The sequence below is a fragment of the Oncorhynchus masou genome, chromosome 1 (genome assembly GCF_036934945.1).
Source record: "Oncorhynchus masou masou isolate Uvic2021 chromosome 1, UVic_Omas_1.1, whole genome shotgun sequence".
Classification (NCBI taxonomy): domain Eukaryota; kingdom Metazoa; phylum Chordata; class Actinopteri; order Salmoniformes; family Salmonidae; genus Oncorhynchus; species Oncorhynchus masou.
The window spans coordinates 67170874-67193804 of NC_088212.1; the positions used below are offsets into that span (position 1 = coordinate 67170874).

General features: G+C 42.7%; 1 protein-coding gene across 3 annotated transcripts in view; it reads left to right on the top strand.

Annotated features, from left to right (window-relative positions):
• Positions 1-22931, top strand: part of LOC135548777 (nuclear factor of activated T-cells 5-like) — a 55181-nt gene that overhangs the window by 9032 nt on the left and 23218 nt on the right. Inside the window, exons 2-3 of one of the 3 annotated variants that reach the window (XM_064978692.1) lie at positions 11382-11508; positions 20979-21107. In XM_064978692.1, the coding sequence (XP_064834764.1) occupies positions 11493-11508; positions 20979-21107 (145 nt within the window). In that variant the 5' untranslated portion in view covers positions 11382-11492. The remainder of the gene's footprint in view (positions 1-11381; positions 11509-20978; positions 21108-22931) is intronic. The other 2 variants (XM_064978702.1, XM_064978684.1) reach the window with 2 other exon arrangements.

A 22931-nucleotide genomic window follows, 5' to 3' on the forward strand; every position in this document is an offset into this window, starting at 1 on the left:
GGCCCAGTCTCAACACTGTCCCTTGGCTTTTGTCTCAATGACAGATCCTGCTGTATTCAGTGATACCCAGTGCCCACTCCGGTGGTAGATTCATTCTCACGTTTAGTATTTCAGAAATCTCTTGTTGACAGATGCACGTAACATAAATGGTAATAGCATCTGTCGACAGAGTGTGATGCGACGACTAAAGTCTGCTGCATGCTTCCCAATCAAAACATTTTGTGGATATATTATGAAAACATTTGGTGAAGATTTGGTGTTTGGCAGGGGTTTTTTTTTCATCTGTTCACGCGCACACAAAAAATTCTTAAAGTGAGTCGAAGTTTGGTAGCTGAAGTCTGCTCCCCTTCGTCAGTGATTGGTCAACAGTACTACTCCTAGTAGGAGTGGGAACTATGGACAGGATTTTTCAATAGTGTTTGTTGTCATTGAACGAGAGACAACTAGTTTTCATACAATTTTATTTACTTAAATACTCCAGTTAGATGTGAAATTGCACGACTAAGACCTCATTTGCAAAATCGTCCAAATGAATTACAGATTTCTTGATTTATCTTTGTGTAATTATTTTGAGGAAGTGTTACTGGGTATGTTGTTGCTACAGCAACTCAAGAGGGACAAATAATAATTTTGCTGCTTTTTTTCTAGTTTTTCAAGCAAAGGTCTTTTTGAAAGGATCACGCGAGGCACAGACGTTGACTTTGCCTAGCCGGGTTCTGCTAGGAGCAAACCCAACCTAGCATGCAGACGCCATTTACGTGGAGCTTTCAGGCACACCGATTTTTTTGTCACTGGTCTTTTGGACAAATCACGATTTAGCAGGTCCTCACATCTTTCAAATTTCAGAAGGGGAAGAGGTATCTGGGCTGTAGACTTGCCCCAAACTGTCTGAGAGTTTATGTTTAGAGGGGCGGAGACCGCTTGTCTCATTAGTAATTTTTCAAATACGTCTCCCCCTATAACCTAATCGAGCAACTGACGCAATTACGCAAGGTTTTAGTTCTGGATGTCCGAGGTTATTGGTTTATTAAATCCTCTCTGGCCACAGGTGCTGTACCAGTGATAGACGGGATCGTCTTGGAGGTTGGCTGTGGCGCTCTGCTCTCACTGTGCCTCTCCCTCGTAGGAGACTGATTTGTGACACCTTTCTGTGAAAACCCAAATGCGTCTCCGAGCTCTGATCCCTCTGTTTCTACCCAGAGCGAAATGCAGACTTTTTTTATGTCAACAAAGATGTTAAATATTTAGAGGGCTAAATCATAGCTGTCAGGAGCTTTTCCGTTAGCAGCTGAGGAGACAAGGTTAGGTTTCAGTGTAGGCTTACAGCTCTTCTAGTCCCTCCTCAAAGAGCATGGCTCCTTATGTGGACTTCGTGACATGTCTGCCCCACTTGGATCCTCCGCTAATGAGCATTGTTCATCAATCTTAACCAAAGACCATAAGCCTTTTCCTCTTGTGGTAGTTTTCAGATAACCCCTTGCTCTTTAGTGCTATTTAAAGTCCTATTCCTGATTTGTGATTCTTGTTAAAGCTGTTTCTCTCCTCCCTCCCTCTGCTCCTGCCATTGCCACACCAACACGTGCTCTGTGTCAGAGAGCTTGCCCAACGATAGATTATTATACACAGGAGGTATGCCAAGGGCTTTGGCAACACTGTGACTTCAAGGGGGGTATAAAGAGACAAACATTCCAGCACACCATAACGGTTGTGCAATCTCAATTTCCTGTGTTTTCATTCCTTTTTCCTGAGTCACCTGTTAGTTCTCAGGGAGGTGGGGGCAGAAAGAATGGCACCTTTTGGAGTGACCGTGTCCTATTGTTCCCTCTAACATCCTGTCATAAAAAAAATATATATTTTACGTTTTATGTAAGTAGCTTAGCTACCCGTCTTAAGTCTCAATAACTTGTAATTGGGAGCATAATAAGGTTCACTTTCACTGAAGTACAGTTAGTTATAATTTTACCTCAGCTGAACTGCCTCTTAGTCACAGCCTGATAAATTGTAAAATGTTAGAAGGGTTTTGGTGAGTGGGAAAACCAGACGTCATCATCAGGTATGACGGTGCCCCACTGCCAAGCTCTGAACCAGATGGAACCTGTTTCTGGTTAGAGATGGGACTGATTACATTTTTTCTCAGGGCCTCTTGCTTGATAGCACTGTTTAATCAATCTTTGTGGCAAAAAAATGGGCTACTACCTTTCTCAAAACGTATCTGGAACAGCATTCATTGTCCCTCATAGTTTTGAATCCCATCCAATACAGCCTTGGCAACCGAACAATTGCCATCAATTATGTATTTGTGGTGGTGTTGGCTTGTACCATTGCTCTGATAATAGCCTCATTCTCCCATGGTTATTTCTAATTAATCAGCAGACATTCTAAAGCCTTAATTAGATTTTTGCCAAATCCTCTTATGTGATTAATATACTGTAGGTGTGGTCTTAGTATAGCAAGGAGAGGTGAGACTGAAGGACAAATTAGCACTGCCGTGCAGCACTGGCCAAGGCAAAGACCGCTCCAACCCCACACAGCCCTCCATGCGGCACCATCATGGTCCAACTGAAGAATTCAATCAGGATTGTGGTCAATGTGTACAGCAAGCCTATCTCATCACGGGTTAAATTATACAAATGGGTAAATACACAGTTGGTTTCATTTTGGTTGTTCTGACTGCTGTTGCTGCAGTCCTTCATAGTGCTCTGCTCAGTAATAACCTGTTATTTTCATGTTTGTCGATTATTCTAAATGCATCCACAACCTCCCTCCCCAACCCCCATGAAGGGGGAGCCTCAAGGCCAAAACAACCCTTCCTAACATAAATTATTAATGCCAAATATTTTATCAGCTTATTTCAACATTATTATCAGCAGAGTCAACACGCACCTGTAGCAAAATCAAGAGCAAATACACAAAGGTTCTAAATTTGGAGCCTTGTGACGCCGCAGGCTATTTTTAAGCATATCACTAATAACTCTCCTGGGCTTTATAGATGGATGGTAGGAAAGGAGTCTCTGTTTCCCCATGCTCTACAGAGCTGACGTTTGACTGTGGATTTCATGGGCTGCTGGGTAAATGGTTTGGAGTCTTTCATAGTTCTCCTATGTCAACATGGCTGGTACTGATAGAGCCTCAACCAGTAACCATTGTTCATCAATCATTCATTTGGGAAGAGATGCATTTTTCTCCTTCATATGATTCTGGGTAAATCATAGGGCCGGGACTATACCAGTATTGCGATTTATTTTTTCCATGACAAAAAGGAAACCATGGAGCAGACTATTTGGTCCTTTAACCTGCTGTGTGTAAAATATTCTGTACTATAGCTCGGAAAATAAATAAATGTGACTCTGGATGACAACATAATGATGTTTGTTTCCAACATTAGGGCTGTTTTACTAAAGAAGTTCAATCCACATTGTTTTGTTTCCTTGCCACGATACTGTGTCGTCCTGGTCCTAGTAAATAGTATTTCCCTTTTTGTCTTTTAACAAAATCTAAATCTAATCAATTTGTATTTGTCACATACAGAGTTTACAGCAGGTATAAAGGGGGAAGCAAAATGCTTATGTGCTAGATCCACTGAGGTATAAGAAGAACTAGAAACTGCCTACAAGATGGCTGACCGTTGTTTTCAACTTAATCTTCTCACGTTCGCATATACCGTTCTGTGGTTGCTGCCAACTTCCTTACTGGGTCTACGCAGCCTGCGCAGTAGCACTCTGTGCGCACTGGACAGACAGCAGTATCGCGCGAACCTGCTCCGGGAACTCAGTCAAAGCAGGTGGGCAGCTAAACAAGCCAACCGGCACTTCCCCTGGCTAGCTGGGGTCATGACCTCAGAGCAAGAATAAAAAATGTTAACTTCTGCTGTGAGTGATGAAAAAAATATTGAAAAGGACTCTCAGCGACAATTATTTGAATAATTCAAAATTGTTTTGTGCATAAAGGGGGTGACTAAAGTCTTATTGCAAATTTTATAATTCGACTTCTCTACGGCGCCGTCAATGGGAATTGTCTTTCTTGGCCAGGATTCAGTTAAACTGCAATACTGTAGGTGCAGTCAAAAGTATGCTTCCAGACTGGAACCCTGGCCCCTTGATTAGCTCCCTCAACAATGCAGTACTTCAGTCAATAACAATAATACCGAAAAAAGAGTCAAAAATAACAAGTAATAAGAGAGGTAGTATGCATAGTAATAATGGACTGTATTACACTATTTTTATACATATAGAGTGGGTAGTGACTTGGTCACGCAGTGAAATAAATATAATATAGTAGAACTGCAGTGTTGACTGTGTGTGTGTGAGAGCTATTAGTACATGTGGGGGCTTGTTTGTGTGTGTAGTCAGTAGGGCTGGGAATTGCCATGGACTTCACAAGACAATATTATCACAATATTTAGGTGCCGATACGATATGTTTTGCGGTTCTCATTATTCTAATATATACCATGGGGCAAAAAAGTATTTAGTCAGCCACCAATTGTGCAAGTTCTCCCACTTAAAAAGATGAGAGAGGCCTGTAATTTTCATCATAGGTACACTTAAACAATGACAGACAAAATGAGGGGGAAAAATCCAGAAAATCACATTGTAGGATTTTTTATGAATTTATTTGCAAATTATGGTGGAAAATAAGTATTTGGTCGCCTACAAACAAGCAAGATTTCTGGCTCTCATAGACCTGTAACTTCTTCTTTAAGAGGCTCCTCTGTCCTCCACTCGTTACCTGTATTAATGGCACCTGTTTGAACTTGTTATCAGTATAAAAGACACCTGTCCACAACCTCAAACAGTCACACTCCAAACTCCACTATGGCCAAGACCAAAGAGCTGTCAAAGGACACCAGAAACAAAATTGTAGACCTGCACCAGGCTGGGAAGACAATCTGCAATAGGTAAGTAGCTTGGTTTGAAGAAATCAACTGTGGGAGCAATTATTCGGAAATGGAAGACATACAAGACCACTGATAATCTCCCTCGATCTGGGGCTCCATGCAAGATCTCACCCTGTGGGGTCAAAATGATCACAAGAACAGTGAGCAAAAATCCCAGAACCACACAGGGGGACCTAGTGAATGACCTGCAGAGAGCTGGGACCAAAGTAACAAAGCCTACCATCAGTAACAAACTACGCCGCCAGGGACTCAAATCCTGCAGTGCCAGACATGTCCCCCTGCTTAAGCCAGTACATGTCCAGACCTGTCTGAAGTTTGCTAGAGAGCATTTGGATGATCCAGAAGAAGATTGGGAGAATGTCATATGGTCAGATGAAACCAAAATATAACTTTTTGATAAAAACTCAACTCATCGTGTTTGGAGAACAAAGAATGCTGAGTTGCATCCAAAGAACACCATACCTACTGTGAAGCATGGGGGTGGAAACATCATGCTTTGGGGCTGTTTTTCTGCAAAGGGACCAGGACGACTGATCCGTGTAAAGGAAAGAATGAATGGGGCCATGTATCGTGAGATTTTGAGTGAAAACCTCCTTCCATCAGCAAGGGCATTCAAGATTAAACGTGGCTGGGTCTTTCAGCATGACAATGATCCCAAACACACCGCCCGGGCAACGAAGGAGTGGCTTCGTAAGAAGCATTTCAAGGTCCTGGAGTGGCCTAGCCAGTCTCCAGATCTCAACCCCATAGAAAATCTTTGGAGGGAGTTGAAAGTCTGTGTTGCCCAGCAACAGCCCCAAAACATCACTGCTCTAGAGGAGATCTGCATGGAGGAATGGGCCAGAATCCCAGCAACTGTGTGAAAACCTTGTGAAGACTTACAGAAAACGTTTCACCTCTGTCATTGCCAACAAAGGGTATATAACAAAGTATTGAGATAAATGTTTGTTAATGACCAAATACTTATTTTCCACCATAATTTGCAAAGAAATTAATTTAAAATCCTACAATGTGATTTTCTGGATTTTTTTATTCTAATTTTGTCTGTCATAGTTGAAGTGTACCTATGATGAAAATTACAGGCCTCTCTCATCTTTGTAAGTGGGAGAACTTGCACAATTGGTGGCTGACTAAATACTTTTTTGCCACACTGTACATATATACACACAGTGGGCTCCAAAACTAGTGGCATCCCTGACTGGCAGTACACATACAATACTTAAAAAAATATAAACAATATAATTATAGAGAAACTCAAAATACCAACATGTGAGAAATACTGTACCTTATTAATGTTTCAATGGAACCAACCAAAATCATTTATAGATCCTCCAAATCAAGATTTCACAATTAATGGCATCCTTAACGATTATTGTAAATAACATCTAACAAAATTCAACCAGGAATTAAATTCCACTTATTTAAGTCGATCTAAGTCTTAAGAAACTATATTGAGCCGTTACATCACTTCCTGTTTCACTAGGGTATAAAAATGAGGTAACGCATGCAATATCCCTTTGTCATCCAACACCATGAAGAAAACAAAAGAACTGGCAGTTCAAAAGAGACCGATGGTTGTCGACCTTCATGAATCTGGTAATGGCTACAAGAAGATCCACAAACAAAGTAATATACCACTGAGCACTGTCAGAGCAATTAATAGAAAATTTAAAAGATTTGGAACAGTTGAAACCCTCACAGGTAGAGGACGCAAATGCATTTTTCCCCCCCAGGATAGGGAGGAGGATGGTGAGAGAATCAACAAAATCCCCAAGAATCACTGTGAAAGACTTGCAGGCATCTTGGGGTCACCAGGTTTCAAAAAGCACCATCAGACTCCAACTGCCAAGACCACAGGCTCCTTGGAAGGGTTGCCAGGCTCATTCTGACACCAAAACAAAGACGCAAGTGCTTGGAGTTTGCCAACCGTCATTTAAATTATTACTGGAAGAAGGTGCTCTGGTCAGATAAGACCAACATTTAACATTTTGGTCAGATACAGCATCGGCATGTTTGGCGTCGAAACAGAGATGCATATTAGGAGAGGCACCTCATACCCACTGTGAAATGTGGAGGGGGATCAGTGATGTTCTGGGGTTGTTTTAATTCCAGAGGTCCAGGGGCACTGGTTAAGATTGATGGCATAATGAATTCCACCAAGTATCAGGCAATTTTTGACTGAGAATCTGGTTGCCTCTGTCAGAAGACTGGGACTTGGCCGTAGGTGGACTTTCCAACAAGACAATGACCTAAAACATACCTCAAAATCCACACAGAAATGGTTCTGTGACAAAATCAATGTTCTGCTATGGCCATCTCAGTCGCCGGACCTCAATCCAATCCAAAACCTGTGGGTTGAGTTGAGGGCAGTTGAGAAGCGCAAAGCCGAGAATGTGAAGAATCTTGAAAGGATCTGCAAAATCTCTCCAAATGTGTTCTATAACCTTTTCAAACATTACAGGAAAAGACTCCATGCTGTTATCCTTGCCAGAGGTGGTTGCACTAAGTACTAAATTAGGATAAATAAATCAAATAAAAGGAGTGCCAAAAATGATGAAACCTTGAATTTGGTGAAGTGTATTTTGTATTAAATAATTGTATGATTTTGGTTGGTTCCATTGAAACATTAATTAAGTACAGTGTTTCTCACATGTTGGTATTTTTTGTTTCTCTCTATAAAAAATATGAACAATATAATTTAAAGTATTGTTTGTGCATTGCCAGTCAGGGGTGCCAGTAATTTTGGATCCCACTGTATAAATAGTTACATTTTATTACTGTTCCATGTTACAAACATATTGCTCACCATATGTCTTCTGCAGAGGGACGAGAGAGCCATGAGAAAATGAATTTGATCAGCTGTGACAAGATGGAGAACAAGCTATGAAGGAAAAATACTGGAACTTTGGTGCAACTAGCACAGAAATATTGCGATATTGTCAAAATGAAACGATACATCGTCCAAAATGATATCCCGATATGTAACTGTTTGGATTTGTTTTTTTCATCACTAGTCAGTGCAATTAATCTCTACGGTGCAGATACTCTCTGAGGTAAATTAACTCTAATTTCAGTGTTGTATGGCTGGTTGTTTTTCTGTTTGTCCTGTTTGTGAGGCTGAGAAGCTAAAAGCTTGGCTTGGTGATGTCATGCAGTGAGTGTATTTGTGCGTACTGAGTGACCACAGGCCTCCTTGTTGCCTAAGCATGGTTTTCCCGCTGGCTGGAGAAATGCCTATGTGGGCACACTAAGCTCATTGTGAAGCAGCATCCTTGTGAATATGGGGGAATGGTAGTCCTGTGATGTGTCCTATGAATGAGACAAGCAGTAACAAGATAGATATTAGCAGATGGACCCGATTGTGACTGACAGCCTGGTGGTATGCAAGGCCTGGTCTGCAATCGTACCTGTAAATTGACAGTTGATAGTCGATTAAATGATTGTCGTAATAGGTAAAGAAGGAAGTGTTTAAAATGGCTAAATAAAGGTTGGCAATAGGTTTAGCTACTTAAGAATCATACTGCATGTTTATGGACTAAAATCTGTAGATTGGTGCATGTATGTGTGTTCTCACTTCTCAAACTATGGGCAGATTTCAGCTGTTCAGACAGAATGTGCATTGTCGTTTAATCTTTTTTTGCTACCCTCGCTCTCCCTGTTAGATATATTATCCACATATATGGCTTCGTAGCAAATGTAATCACCATTAGCTAGTTCTCATAGTATCTGAAAACCTCAACAAATGATTTGAGTTATTTCGAATTTAGTCATGGCAGCTGAGTTGTTTAGAGGTGCATCCTGACGGCAACAAAAAAATACAAACATATTCCAGATCACAGAAAATGACTAAAAATACTAGTTTCATAACAATTCATGATCACAAATAACGACGTTACGGTGGACCCATTTGCATTGAATAGATATTCTCAAACTAACAGCAGTGCCTATTTGATGTCCTTCAATACAGGCGTGACATGCTGGAGTGATTCTGCTATGCAAATGTTGTTGATCAGTAGGCTACTATACGTCCCAAATAGAAGGGAAACAGATTGTCATCTGTAGCATCCACTGATCAGCTAAAACAAGCTCAATAACTCAATGCATGCACACACTCTTATTGAATCACACTCTTATTGAATATGCATTCACATGTATTGTGAGTAGGCCTATGCCATCTTAATTTACCCAGTTTATCAAGAGATTTACCATTCAAATAAAATGTTATGTAGTTAGATTGGTAAAAAAAAAGAAGAAAAAAGGCATATGTATTGTTAAATTTTCTTTAATTGATGAATTAATGCATACATGGCTGTCTCTGGGAAATTTAATGAAATTGAATATCGGCCTAAAATATCGGCCTTCGGCCTCTCAAAATTAGTATGGACATTAGCCCTAAAAACTCCATATCATTCGTTCTTTAAACAGAACATGCAACTCACAGATGCAACAGCATTCATCCTTCTTACTGAATTCCGATGCGCAGTTTGAAGATGTTAGAATAACTGTCCACATATAATGTTTCTCAGCCAATAAGATGAGTAACGAACAGCAAAATCTGTAGCCTATGTCAATCTACTATCCTCCAAAGTCAAAAAGTTGACCCATTCTGTTGGTCAGCTTGTTGTTCTGTGCGAGGAAGAAATTCCAAACAGACTCTGGGACAGTTGTGCGACAATAGATCCCATATTCATACAACTAGTACATCAAAATAACTTTAAAAAGTATTGAGGCTGATGCAACAGATCAGAACTTTTGGCTTAAAATTATGATAAACTATTATTTCTTAACATTATAGCTGTGTGGCAATGCACACACGTCAGTAGGCTATGCGTGAATGTTCCTTCCATAATGCAATTAGAGAGAAAACAACATCGTTATCAAAAGCACACTGCACATGCAAGCGGTTTCATGTGACAGAGATGAATGAAAATATCCATTAGAAATTTTGAGAAATGGGAGATCTAAAGATGCAGCAACAAACATGGGTTGCTAATATGACTAGGATTGTGCCTTAGGCTACTGGACAATGAAAGAAAGTTGATTTGAAAACCAGTAGAACATGAGAGAAATTGGCTAATTGTTTCAGTGGCATATGGAGTTGTTTTTTTAAATAATTGCCTCCTCGTTTATAGAAACGGATTTTAGCTCAGCTACTTTGAAGCAATGTAAAGACATGCCTCATGATATAAAGTAAAACGTTAAGGTTTCACACAATACGTATACGTTTTCAAATTGCATACTGCTTCCAGCTCTTGTGGTGGTATTATCTGAATCCTGCCCACTGTTGCCTAAGCACTTGAATGGCGAATGAGAAGCGCTCTTCAATTACCAGTTGAGAAATAAAAAATAGTATCTATCTTTAAGCGTGACCATCAAATCTGTAGAATTGTTGCACAATGATTGGGCTAATAGAAGCACGTTTCACTCCAGCAGCAACAGGATCTGTAGCAGCAGCTCTCACACAGATCTTCCAGTGAAATGACGCTCTGTATCTGTAAAATGTGCGTGATAATTAAGAATGATAACAACTAACAAAAATACACGCACAATTGAATTCCACAGTAGGGCTCACTGTGACTGGCTAGTTTATCCTGATGATGGTTGGTGGTGTTGTCTTGCGAGCCAGTCGGAGGTAGGCCTAATCTGATTCCAAGAAGTGGTCTCTGGTCACCATGAGATTAGCTGGACAGAAACAGGAAGCAGGTCACGATCTCTGAGCCTTGCATGACACCAACGGCTGCCCTTAACCCAGGACCTGGCTGCCTTTCACAAACAAACACAGATGGAGAAAGAATAAAGAGTGAGAAGACCGAAGATGCATAGACGACACAGATCACATTCTGAGAGGTGATACGGGACCTGATAAAGATAATGCCCAGTCTATAAGCCAAACCTCTCAACTTACCTTGTGATGCGTTTCACTCAATGGTTAACAAACCTCGGCTAGTGTGTTTCTTCCCCTGTTATACTGAATGGACTAAATGACACACACTAGGAAGCACATGGAAGGGAAATGATAAACATCCACTCTGTTAACCCCTCTGTCCATGCACTGCTCTTGCATTGGTCTAAAATTGTCTTCTTTCATCTCAGTGTTAAGATATTGTTTGCGTGAGACGTTATGGCGCTGTACTAATGGTCAACCACACAGATACACACTGGACTGGTTGTGTGGAAAGAAGCCTGAAGTACATCTGCTCTCACCTAACCTCTACACTCCTCGTGACTCCTTACAAACATTGTACTGCAACTGGTATATAACTCAAATATTGCCACTCATTAAGTAATTTATTTGAGCTATTTGCCCCAACAACATTGTTCCAAGTAGTACAGTGATTTGAAAATACAGATAAAATTGAGAATCCTCATTTTGTTCTTTGTGAACAAATTCACCTAAAATGTCCCTACGAAACAGGAAGTGCACTGGACGCTGAGGGTATGGGCCCCTGTGTAAGTCACACATTGTGTTTTGTTTTTTCTTTCAGGTGGTTGATTCCTCTCTGTCTCTGTGTGAAGAATAGATCTGCTCTGGGATTCAATTCCATGGAGAGCATTGTCATAAAACATTCATCAGTGGATGGCTTAGGTGACAGGACATGGCACAGGAAGTAGGTGAGAAGACCAGACCTGCTCTATTGGATTAATGAAGCCATTATGTTTTTTTCTCAGGTAGTGAGAGATTGTGACTGGTCTGGGGCTGAGGATGGTCACATTTGCATTTGGTTTCTGATTTTCAGGTACCCTAGATGGAGATATGAATGTTCCTTTGGTTATGCACAGATAGAGACCTCAGTTCAGCGCTGTGTGGTGGGGCAATGTATTGGGAACCTGTAGGAGTTTCTTCTATGACTGGAACTGTGGGTGGGAGAGAACATAAAGTAATAGTTGTGTCTGTTGTGCTTTTAACCAAACTGTTTCCACAAGACTGTGACTGACACATCATCACAGTGTCTTTGTTAGTATTTTTTGCAATGTCCTTGTTGGAGGTGTGCTGGTGACCACATCTATAATGATGTCACTAGGCCGTGTGGTCCTTGTTTACACCTCTATTTGGGCAGCGGGCACAGCAGCAAGAGATGAGGGTTGATGACGGTACGGTGACACTGGTAACGCGCAGGCCAACTGTGCTATGAATTGAGCTTGCCCCCTCGACGTCAACACATGGAGGACGTGAACATTCACATTAATCCCTGACACCAGAGCTGGTGACCCCTCATATTTGTTCTCCACCACCCCTCCACTCACTCCAGAGAGAGTGAGAGGGGACAGATTTGCTGTTGGGTGATACCGTGGAAGCATTTAATCTCTCCATCCCTTAGTTGTCAGGCACATTTGAATCATGCCTCTGTTAGGTTGGCCAAATTGAACCGAAGGGCATTGCAATGGTTGAGATTGTCATAGTTGCCTTTGGGGAAACCTTTTTGTTGTGGCTTGAGTGGACTCTTGGTGATATAGGTTACTGTTGGGTGTGAGGATCACAGTGGACAGGGTAGGCGAGGCCTACTTGTCAAATAAGTTTTGGTTGACATTTGTGGTGAATACTTTTAGCACTTATTTTTGTCGCAACAATTTCACCATGTTTCAGTCATACATTTTATCAAGTCGCATGGGTGGCAACATCCTCCTTCCTGTTGAACAAATTTGAAACCACACTTTTGACGTTATCATTCAGCATTCCTCACTCAAAATCGTATTTTTCTGTGCCAATGTTTTACAAAGTAGGCCGGCCGTATGTGACTTGTGCTTCAATGGTTTGTGTTGTTTTGCCGTTAGGAGTGTATTTTGCGAAGATGTTGAGTTCTCCCTCTGGGCTCATACCAGAGTAGCACCTGATTTGAATATAGAGTTGATTGATGGCTGCCCAGATCCTTTGACTGCTTTAGATGTCAGGGGAGGCCGTGGGTGGCGTTGAAAGATTTGAACGATTGTTTATTTATTTTTTAAACAAGTGTGTGTGTGTTACCGTTGCTTACTGACATGATTCTGCAGTATTTACAGTAACTCTGGCAGTTGTTGAAATAGCCACCTGTAATATTAGGCTAACTTATTTAGGGATATATGTGTCTGTTTTTCTCCTCATTAGCTCAGGAGAAGAGACAACTCTCTTCTGGAAAGTGGCCTCATGTTCCCTGTTGCTATGGTGTCAGTGGCAGCCCTCATGTAGGCTTGGTTGTAAACATATCAGGAGTGTTGTAAATAGCTCACTGCAGGTGCCAGCCCTCTGAATGTGTTTCTCCCTGCCTGGGTTGCACATCAGATGTGCTGCTGTGAAGGTAAGCCTATTCTTTATCCTTCCTAGTGTCTCTTCATTTAGTGTTGTCCCACCATAATGTAGCCTAGCCACCCTGCACCTTTATCCTTCCTTGTCTCTTCATTTAGTGTTGTCCCACCATAATGTAGCCTAGCCACCCTGCACCTTTATCCTTCCTTGTCTCTTCATTTAGTGTTGTCCCACCATAATGTAGCCTAGCCACCCTGCACCTTTATCCTTCCTTGTCTCTTCATTTAGTGTTGTGCCACCATAATGTAGCCTAGCCACCCTGCACCTTTATCCTTCCTTGTCTCTTCATTTAGTGTTGTCCCACCATAATGTAGCCTAGCCACCCTGCACCTTTATCCTTCCTTGTCTCTTCATTTAGTGTTGTCCCACCATAATGTAGCCTAGCCACCCTGCACCTTTATCCTTCCTTGTCTCTTCATTTAGTGTTGTCCCACCATAATGTAGCCTAGCCACCCTGCACCTTTATCCTTCCTTGTCTCTTCATTTAGTGTTGTGCCACCATAATGTAGCCTAGCCACCCTGCACCTTTATCCTTCCTTGTCTCTTCATTTAGTGTTGTCCCACCATAATGTAGCCTAGCCACCCTGCACCTTTATCCTTCCTTGTCTCTTCATTTAGTGTTGTCCCACCATAATGTAGCTTAGCCACCCTGCACCTTTATCCTTCCTTGTCTCTTCATTTAGTGTTGTCCCACCATAATGTAGCCTAGCCACCCTGCACCTTTATCCTTCCTTGTCTCTTCATTTAGTGTTGTCCCACCATAATGTAGCCTAGCCACCCTGCACCTTTATCCTTCCTAGTGTCTCTTCATTTAGTGTTGTCCCACCATAATGTAGCCTAGCCACCCTGCACCTTTATCCTTCCTTGTCTCTTCATTTAGTGTTGTCCCACCATAATGTAGCCTAGCCACCCTGCACCTTTATCCTTCCTAGTGTCTCTTCATTTAGTGTTGTCCCACCATAATGTAGCCTAGCCACCCTGCACCTTTATCCTTCCTTGTCTCTTCATTTAGTGTTGTCCCACCATAATGTAGCCTAGCCACCCTGCACCTTTATCCTTCCTTGTCTCTTCATTTAGTGTTGTCCCACCATAATGTAGCCTAGCCACCCTGCACCTTTATCCTTCCTAGTGTCTCTTCATTTAGTGTTGTCCCACCATAATGTAGCCTAGCCACCCTGCACCTTTATCCTTCCTTGTCTCTTCATTTAGTGTTGTCCCACCATAAAGTAGCCTAGCCACCCTGCACCTTTATCCTTCCTAGTGTCTCTTCATTTAGTGTTGTCCCACCATAATGTAGCCTAGCCACCCTGCACCTTTATCCTTCCTTGTCTCTTCATTTAGTGTTGTCCCACCATAATGTAGCCTAGCCACCCTGCACCTTTATCCTTCCTAGTGTCTCTTCATTTAGTGTTGTCCCACCATAATGTAGCCTAGCCACCCTGCACCTTTATCCTTCCTTGTCTCTTCATTTAGTGTTGTCCCACCATAATGTAGCCTAGCCACCCTGCACCTTTATCCTTCCTTGTCTCTTCATTTAGTGTTGTCCCACCATAATGTAGCCTAGCCACCCTGCACCTTTTATCCTTCCTTGTCTCTTCATTTAGTGTTGTCCCACCATAAAGTAGCCTAGCCACCCTGCACCTTTATCCTACTTTGGCTGTTTGTGTTTTTCTCAATGGCCTCCATTTCTATTTGACAAGCTTCAAATGACAAGTTGAACAAGCTGATAGAAAAAGGTTGGTGAACACCATAACAAGACAAGTGGTGGGAGGGGAGGGGCACAGAAGGGGTGTTGACAGTCATTCGGCCAAAAGCACAGTGCCACGCCCCAGGTGCTAGGGCTAGTGAGAGCAAGCAGCAGGAATGTGAGGGAAATGAATGGGAGTGTAAGTCCTGGCTTTCCCATGGTGAGTGGTCTCTCTTTACACTTTTACTTCGACATAGAGTTGTGCAGTAAAAACTGAACACAAGGGTGTCACATGCTATGAACATGATTTTTAACTGTGTGGATGTTTAGAGATCCATTTCGCCTGGATTTTTTAAATATTTTTTTTATTTAACCAGGCAAGTCAGTTAAGAACAAATTCTTATTTTCAATGACAGCCTAGGAACAGTGGGTTAACTGCCTGTTCAGGGGCAGAACAACTGTTCAGGGGCAGCAACCTTCCGGTTACTAGTCCAACGCTCTAACCACTAGGCTACCCTGCTTCTGAAGAAGATGAATCTTTGAACAGTAGGCTACATGTGGCAGATCATAGGCTTGGCAGAGTTGGACTAAATAAATTGTACCTGTATCTTAATTTGTACCCTATCATCATTGCATGTGTAGTAACAGCATTATTTATTTGAGAAATGGGATGGTGTCATCTTTCCCTACATTCATTTTAGTTTAGAAGCAGATCAAATCAAATAATTGGCATCTTAAATCCAGTTTTGGAGCTGTGAACTGATTCACTTTCTGAACTGTGACGTCTGTCAGAATAGAAGAGGAAATTAAGTTATCCTCATTTTCAGTCTGACTTGATCAAATTCACAGAACAGCAAAACAAAGCGTATTAGAATGGAGGCAACACATGGTGTCAAGTCAATGTGTTTATTTAGCCAGTTAATGATATTGACCCTTGTTTTTCTTTTCCCCATGCGAAAGGAAAATCGTGTTTAGCGATGTGAAAAGAAAGCACTGTGCTCTGTTTGCGAGGGAGGAAACTATGCAGCAGAATAGGAATTTTCACTCTTTATAAAGTCCTGGGACTGTGGAAACACTAAAACAGGCCAGCCACTGATTCGAGAGCAGAGCTCTGAGAGCAGAGTACACACTTTCTGTCTGTGCGGTCTGCATTCTGTTTACTGAAAGGGCCCCGTGCAGAGTACACACTTTCTGTCTGTGGTCTGCATTCTGTTTACTGGAAGGGCCCCGTGCAGAGTACACACTTTCTGTCTGTGGTCTGCATTCTGTTTACTGGAAGGGCCCCGTGCAGAGTACACACTTTCTGTCTGTGGTCTGCATTCTGTTTACTGGAAGGGCCCCGTGCAGAGTACACACTTTCTGTCTGTGTGGTCTGCATTCTGTTTACTGGAAGGGCCCCGTGCAGAGTACACACTTTCTGTCTGTGCGGTCTGCATTCTGTTTACTGGAAGGGCCCCGTGCAGAGTGCACACTTTCTGTCTGTGCGGTCTGCATTCTGTTTACTGGAAGGACCCCGTGCAGAGTGCACACTTTCTGTCAGTGGTCTGCATTCTGTTTACTGGAAGGGCCCCGTGCAGAGTACACACTTTCTGTCTGTGCGGTCTGCATTCTGTTTACTGGAAGGGCCCCGTGCAGAGTACACACTTTCTGTCTGTGCGGTCTGCATTCTGTTTACTGGAAGGCCCCGTGCAGAGTGCACACTTTCTGTCTGTGGTCTGCATTCTGTTTACTGGAAGGGCCCCGTGCAGAGTACACACTTTCTGATTGTGGTCTGCATTCTGTTTACTGGAAGGGCCCCGTGCAGAGTACACACTTTCTGTCTGTGGTCTGCATTCTGTTTACTGGAAGGGCCCCGTGCAGAGTACACACTTTCTGTCTGTGGTCTGCATTCTGTTTACTGGAAGGGCCCCGTGCAGAGTACACACTTTCTGTCTGTGTGGTCTGCATTCTGTTTACTGGAAGGGCCCCGTGCAGAGTACACACTTTCTGTCTGTGCGGTCTGCATTCTGTTTACTGGAAGGGCCCCGTGCAGAGTACACACTTTCTGTCTGTGCGGTCTGCATTCTGTTTACTGGAAGGGCCCCGTGCAGAGTACACACTTTCTGTCTGTGTGGTCTGCATTCTGTTTACTGGAAGGGCCCCGTGCAGAGTGCACACTTTCTGTCTGTGCGGTCTGCATTCTGTTTACTGGAAGGACCCCGTGCAGAGTGCACACTTTCTGTCAGTGGTCTGCATTCTGTTTACTGGAAGGGCCCCGTGCAGAGTACACACTTTCTGTCTGTGGTCTGCATTCTGTTTACTGGAAGGGCCCCGTGCAGAGTGCACACTTTCTGTCTGTGGTCTGCATTCTGTTTACTGGAAGGGCCCCGTGCAGAGTACACACTTTCTGTCTGTGGTCTGCATTCTGTTTACTGGAAGGGCCCCGTGCAGAGTACACATGTTCCCGCATGTACCATCAGTGTGGCCAGGGAGGACTGGTAAACAGAGTGGCAGACTCAGAGAATTGGAGAGAAAGTGTGTGTTTGTTTATGCCTTTCTTTTCTGAAGAGGTTACCTAACGTAGAAGCATTCCAACCACACCAGGTCCCCATGTGCCGCTGCAACGTGATGCAGGGATGAGGAGGCGGCAGACTTTGTCATTTTCAGGCCCCTCTGTGTGGGAAACTGTGTTTTGTTTCACTGCTTGCTTCCCAGGTTAGTCTGTAGTAGACAGCCAGCGGTAACAATGGGAGGGTTAAGTATCTGATACACACACCAAACCCCGGGACTCAGCTGCAAGTAATTAAAGCTGGCAGTTGGCAGAGAGTCAGGCGACTGTAATGGTCACTGTAAGTTCATACCATAATATTTGGAAGATGAATAGGGTCTGGCAGTAAACGTGTTGTGTTGTTGTTGACCTAAGGCTTTCGAGCTCCCCTCCCTCTGTCCTGTTCACCCTAATGGTGGAGTCCGAGGGAGACAGGCCCTCTGTAAATCCTGCTCTCTCTACTGTAATCACTTCTGAAATGCTACTTATTGACATGCAGGGGCTTTTGTTGTGACCTGCATAGTCTTGTTTTTTTCCATAGAAGTCGTTTATCCCTGAGGTGTTACCGTCTCGGGTTTGAAAGTAAAAGATGGTTTCCCTCTCAGAGAACCCTCAGCAGGCCATTCATTTGATTCTAATTTGACACGACTGCATGGATTCATTCAGATCTGGTGTTGCAATCTCAATCATAAAGAGAAAAGTAGCTATTGAGCTTTTTGTCTTGTAAAATATATAAAGTATCAGCAGGGGTTTTACTAGGACACTAAAAGCAATCTATTCAAATGATAATTGGGATAGGGAATTTGGTGCTCAGTAGGACTTGTTTGTTTGGGCTGACAATGGCCCTATTCCCACTCTGAGATATGAAGGTCTGAGGAGCGGGGTGGAAAATTCAACTTTTCAATTCACATTACATCCTTGCTTTACCTTTCGTAGTGGCAGGAAACACCACATTCTTTGTCCGCAGCTCAAATTTAACATAAATATCACAGTAGCCACTAGCCATAAAGCATGAACTATTCAACAATATCCAACTTTTCTTCTAAAACATATAACATTGTTGAATAATGCAACCAAACCATATTACACTCTTGAATAATACAAGAATTCACAAGCATGTATGTGAAGACAATTAAAGGGTTTGTTTTCTCGTCCATAGCCTACACTCGTTACATTTTAGCATAGAGTTGCTATAACGGCATGTTATAGCAAAGTTAGCCTATCAAAGCTGTTTTATATGGAAGCCCATAACTGCCACAAAAAATAAAATTCCTCATGATTTGTCAACGTGCACAATTAGTCTGATCTTCAGTCTGATCAACTGTAGTCTACTGATAACAACCACAGCTGCAGGTAGCCTAGAGAAGCCTATGCGATTCTATCCCATCTGCGCCTGGCCAGGGGAACGTCATGTTTTTATAGCCTACGCTATGTATTTATAGTTGGGATGTAACGATTCACCCGATTTTTCAGTTGTTTAACATCGGTCGGTGGACCTCAAAACAATCCAAATGAAGCATGCATAAGTCAGAAAATCGATTCAAACATTGCGAATCGCCGGTTCACTTTTTTTTTGTGACAACTGATATGTCCTCTCATTCATTGTCAAACTAGCCATTGTCAAACTAGCCATATATACTAGCCACATGGGGAGGGTTGGGCCGGTATGGATGTTCTTGTGCCATTGCTCTCTAGCGACACCTGTGATGGGCCGGGTGCAATGCATGCTGACACGGTCGCCAGGTGTTCGGTGTTTCCTCCGACACATTGGTGCGGCTGGCTTCCAGGTTAAGCGGGCATTGTGTCAAGAAGCAATGCTGATGGGTTGTGTTTCAGAGGACGCACGGCTCTTAACCTTAGCCACTCCCGAGTCTGTGCGGGAGTTGCAGCGATGGGACAAGACTAATTGCCAATTGGATACCACGTAATTGGGGAGGAAGGGGTTAAAAAAGAAATAATAATAATAAGAAGAAATATATATTATTTCAATTGTTCAGGTTCACCATCAGCAATCGTTTTGGTACTTTAAATGTCAAACGTTCAAATCAGTCGGTTTTGAGATGGGGTGAAATCCAAAGTTGCGCTATATTCATTGGCTATGTCATAGCTAATTTGTAAACAACAAGTATTGATACATGTTTGTTTTTGTTTTTTTTAACCTTTATTTTACTAGGCAAGTCAATTAAGAACAAATTCTTATTTTCAATGACGGCCTAGGAACAGTGGGTTAACTGCCTGTTCAGGGGCAGAACAACAGATTTTGTACCTTGTCAGCTTGGGGATTTGAACTTGCAACCTTTCGGTTACTAGTCCAATGCTCTAACCACTAGGCTACACTGCTACACTGCCACCCCTTGCCCAAACACTTGCCCAAACACTTAATCTGCAAAAAATGACAAATTAATTAATGGGCACAATTGATTTCAGAACCAAAGTGGGGAGACAAAAAACATAAACTACATTGCCCCCCAAATCTGATAGTGGTGGTAGATTTCTAGTCTCTCTGATGGCTCAGATCAGGCTCAGTGCAGCCGGCACCTACTGCGACAATTTCAGAATGTAACAGGCTGTTACTGCAATTTCAGGTAAAAACTCAATAAAACAAGTCTCAAATATTACGAAAACGCCTATACATTTCAACTGTTTCAAAAACAAAGCTCTGGTATTGCCATTTATACTTTAGGAGTGTTGGCTCAATGAGACTGCCCTGCTTCAAGGGGGCAACTGTCGGGCGAGTGTCATGCGCTACCTCTGAAGTAATATGTGTAACCAACGTTATATTAGTAAAAGTCTAGTAAGTGTGAAGAGACTCTATCTGCAGAACCATAGATAGTCCTATTGAATGGAGGAGTTGGATGTGTGAATGTTCTGGTCGTCATCACAAGTAGTGTAGCGCTTGAAGTCACCTCCCTCCACACCCGCTTTCCTCCAGTCCTCCTCAGCCCCTATTGTTTTCACTGTGGTGCTCATCAGCATAGCTCGGAGGGCATTGTTCCTCTAAATAGCTCCCTGCCATTTTTCAGGGAGGGGGCCTAGCAAGACCTCCCAGGCCCCTGGCACAGGCACGTGGGGATGGGGGTTGGTAGGTGGTAGGGGCATCCGGACAGCAGCTGATAGGCCAGGCTGTGGAGACATGGTAGGAATCTGGACTGGATCTGTATTTATCACTATAGTGCATTTTATAAACTGCTAGGTCATTTTCCAGAGTGCTGGCCAGGCAGGATAATGCTCTGGGCCTGGTACAGGGTCAGTGTCAACTGACAAAGGCATGCTGTACCATGTTTATGAAGGTTATTGTTTTCGCTGTTTAACGTTTTTCTTGATGTTTATAAGGAGAGCCTATAAGTATAGGTGAAGGGGAAAAAAGAACCGTACTCACAGAATTGTATTTTACAATTTTACTCAAATTTTGAAAAGGAGGAGCTGCAAATTTAAACTTGTCTTAAGAATTCTGAAAGAGCTTCATCTACAGTAAATCTGCTGACTTCTTTGCAAGCGCTCTTATGCTGTTAGATTATCAACAACCTTTCAAGTCCTTACAAAGGGACTCGACTCATCTCCTGACCCCCCCCCCTCTCTCTACACAGAATCAGTGTATGACCTTCTCCCCAAAGAGCTGCAGCTGCCATCCTCCACTCAGCAAAACCCAGCAGCAGCCATGAGCCAGAAGAGCGGTGGAGAGGCAGTTCCTCCTCCCTCAGCTGCCCTTGACTCAGGTAAGCCCCTCCTCCTCTACCCCCTCGTCTCTTCTGCCTCCTTGGTAACAGTGAGCAGTGCTGGTAATGGTTCCATCCTGTTTCCTGGAATCAACCCTTCTTTAGGCTACCTGCAAGACCACTTCCAACTACATTAGGGGTAGGCAGCACACAGTCTGTACCTGTAGGCTTACACCTGCATGTAGAGAGTACAGCCAATAGGCAAGGAGCAGCTGCTGAAGACCGGAGTTATGAGGCCTTATTGCCCTCTCCCTTGGGCGTCCTATGGCCCTCAGAAATCATACTGCACACAATGCCAGCCAGCCATCCCTGGGCCCTGGGGGCTTGCTCACATCTCTGAAGACTGAACAGTTCTGACTGTGAGTGATGGGAACGACCTGTTCCTGTTTTTTTGTTTTGGTGTGCATTATCCCCTGGGTTTTACACAGAGATAATTATTGCAGACATGCAGAACTATGAGCACCTTTATATCATGATCTGTTGCTGGTTTCTATAAACCTCACAGCTCAGATGTAATCAGCTCCAGCTGCAGCCCCTTTTAGAATCCCAATCAGAGGGCTAGACTGAAAATGAGCTGTAGTAAAGCATTGCCTGGTTTTGTGCTGAAACAATGATTCTATACAGGGACTCTAGGATCCAAACATATCTTTATGACACAGGCCTACAGGTTGCAAGCAGATCAGAAAGGCCTCTTTTTAATGTGCTTTAGAGTAGACATTTTTAAAGGTTTTCCCATCAGGGCGTAGGGGCTATTACACACTAACAGAGAGGGCATTCTTGCTCTCCATAGAAATCCAACTTCATGATCCTAGCTCAACAATTGGCTAAACGGATTGCACTGTTTTGAGTGGTTGGGTTATGCCAAAACAAAGTCATGCCTACAGTCCTTGCTGGGAACACTGTGCCTTGCAGTTGGAGTCTAAAGAAACTCTCTTCATTCCATGCCATTAGAGGACACCCCTGATTATTTCGGGGCACACAAGACCTACGGAGTCCCCATCTTCTTGGGCTGTCTGAATGATCTTCAATATGGCAGTCTGTCTATTTGGGGTCCACTAAATCATGAAAGGCAAAATGTACCCCATTAATTGACAATAGCTCCCAGTCTGTTATTGTACATTTGTGAAGATAGATGTTATAAAAATGCAAACCATCTCTCTTTGGGACAAGACACAAGTCAGAAGCCGGGTACAAAACCATTTCTGTACTGCTCACAAAATCATTGTTTGAGATTCAAAAATGTTAAGTAATTCAGTGATACCTCTTTGCAAAATTCCAGAAATATCACTAACTGTTTACTTATGTGTTTTGCAGCTATTTTGCTTAACCAGTTACTGCCACACCATTAGTTCAAGTAGTATCTTCTGACACCATGCATCAGTCTGTGTAAGGCTAAATAGTACATCTAGTACACTACAGTACTTGCACATAAGGAATCCAGAGAATCTAGTATGTTTGCAACTGTAGGCCTAAATGTTAATTAACCCAATATCATATTCAAAGCAAGAGGAAAAAATATAAAACAAAACACCTTTTTCTGGTTAAATCTGTCACAACCTGAACGTTCAAAATGCAATTCACTTTAGCTCTTTTTACTCTGCCCCTTACCAAAGTGCCCCGGTTTAGAGTGAGTTTCAGTAGAACCAGAAGTCTGTTGCCTTTGGACATCAGTGCTTCAATACAGCCAATGCAGCCCTCAGACAAGGCGGGACATACTGACTGTAGCTGGAGGAAGGTGAAGTATTTTTCAGTTTACATGAAATTTAATTTGGGACTGTAGGTTTTACTGCAAATTGGCCTTACTTCTTCTGGCTATCTCTTCTT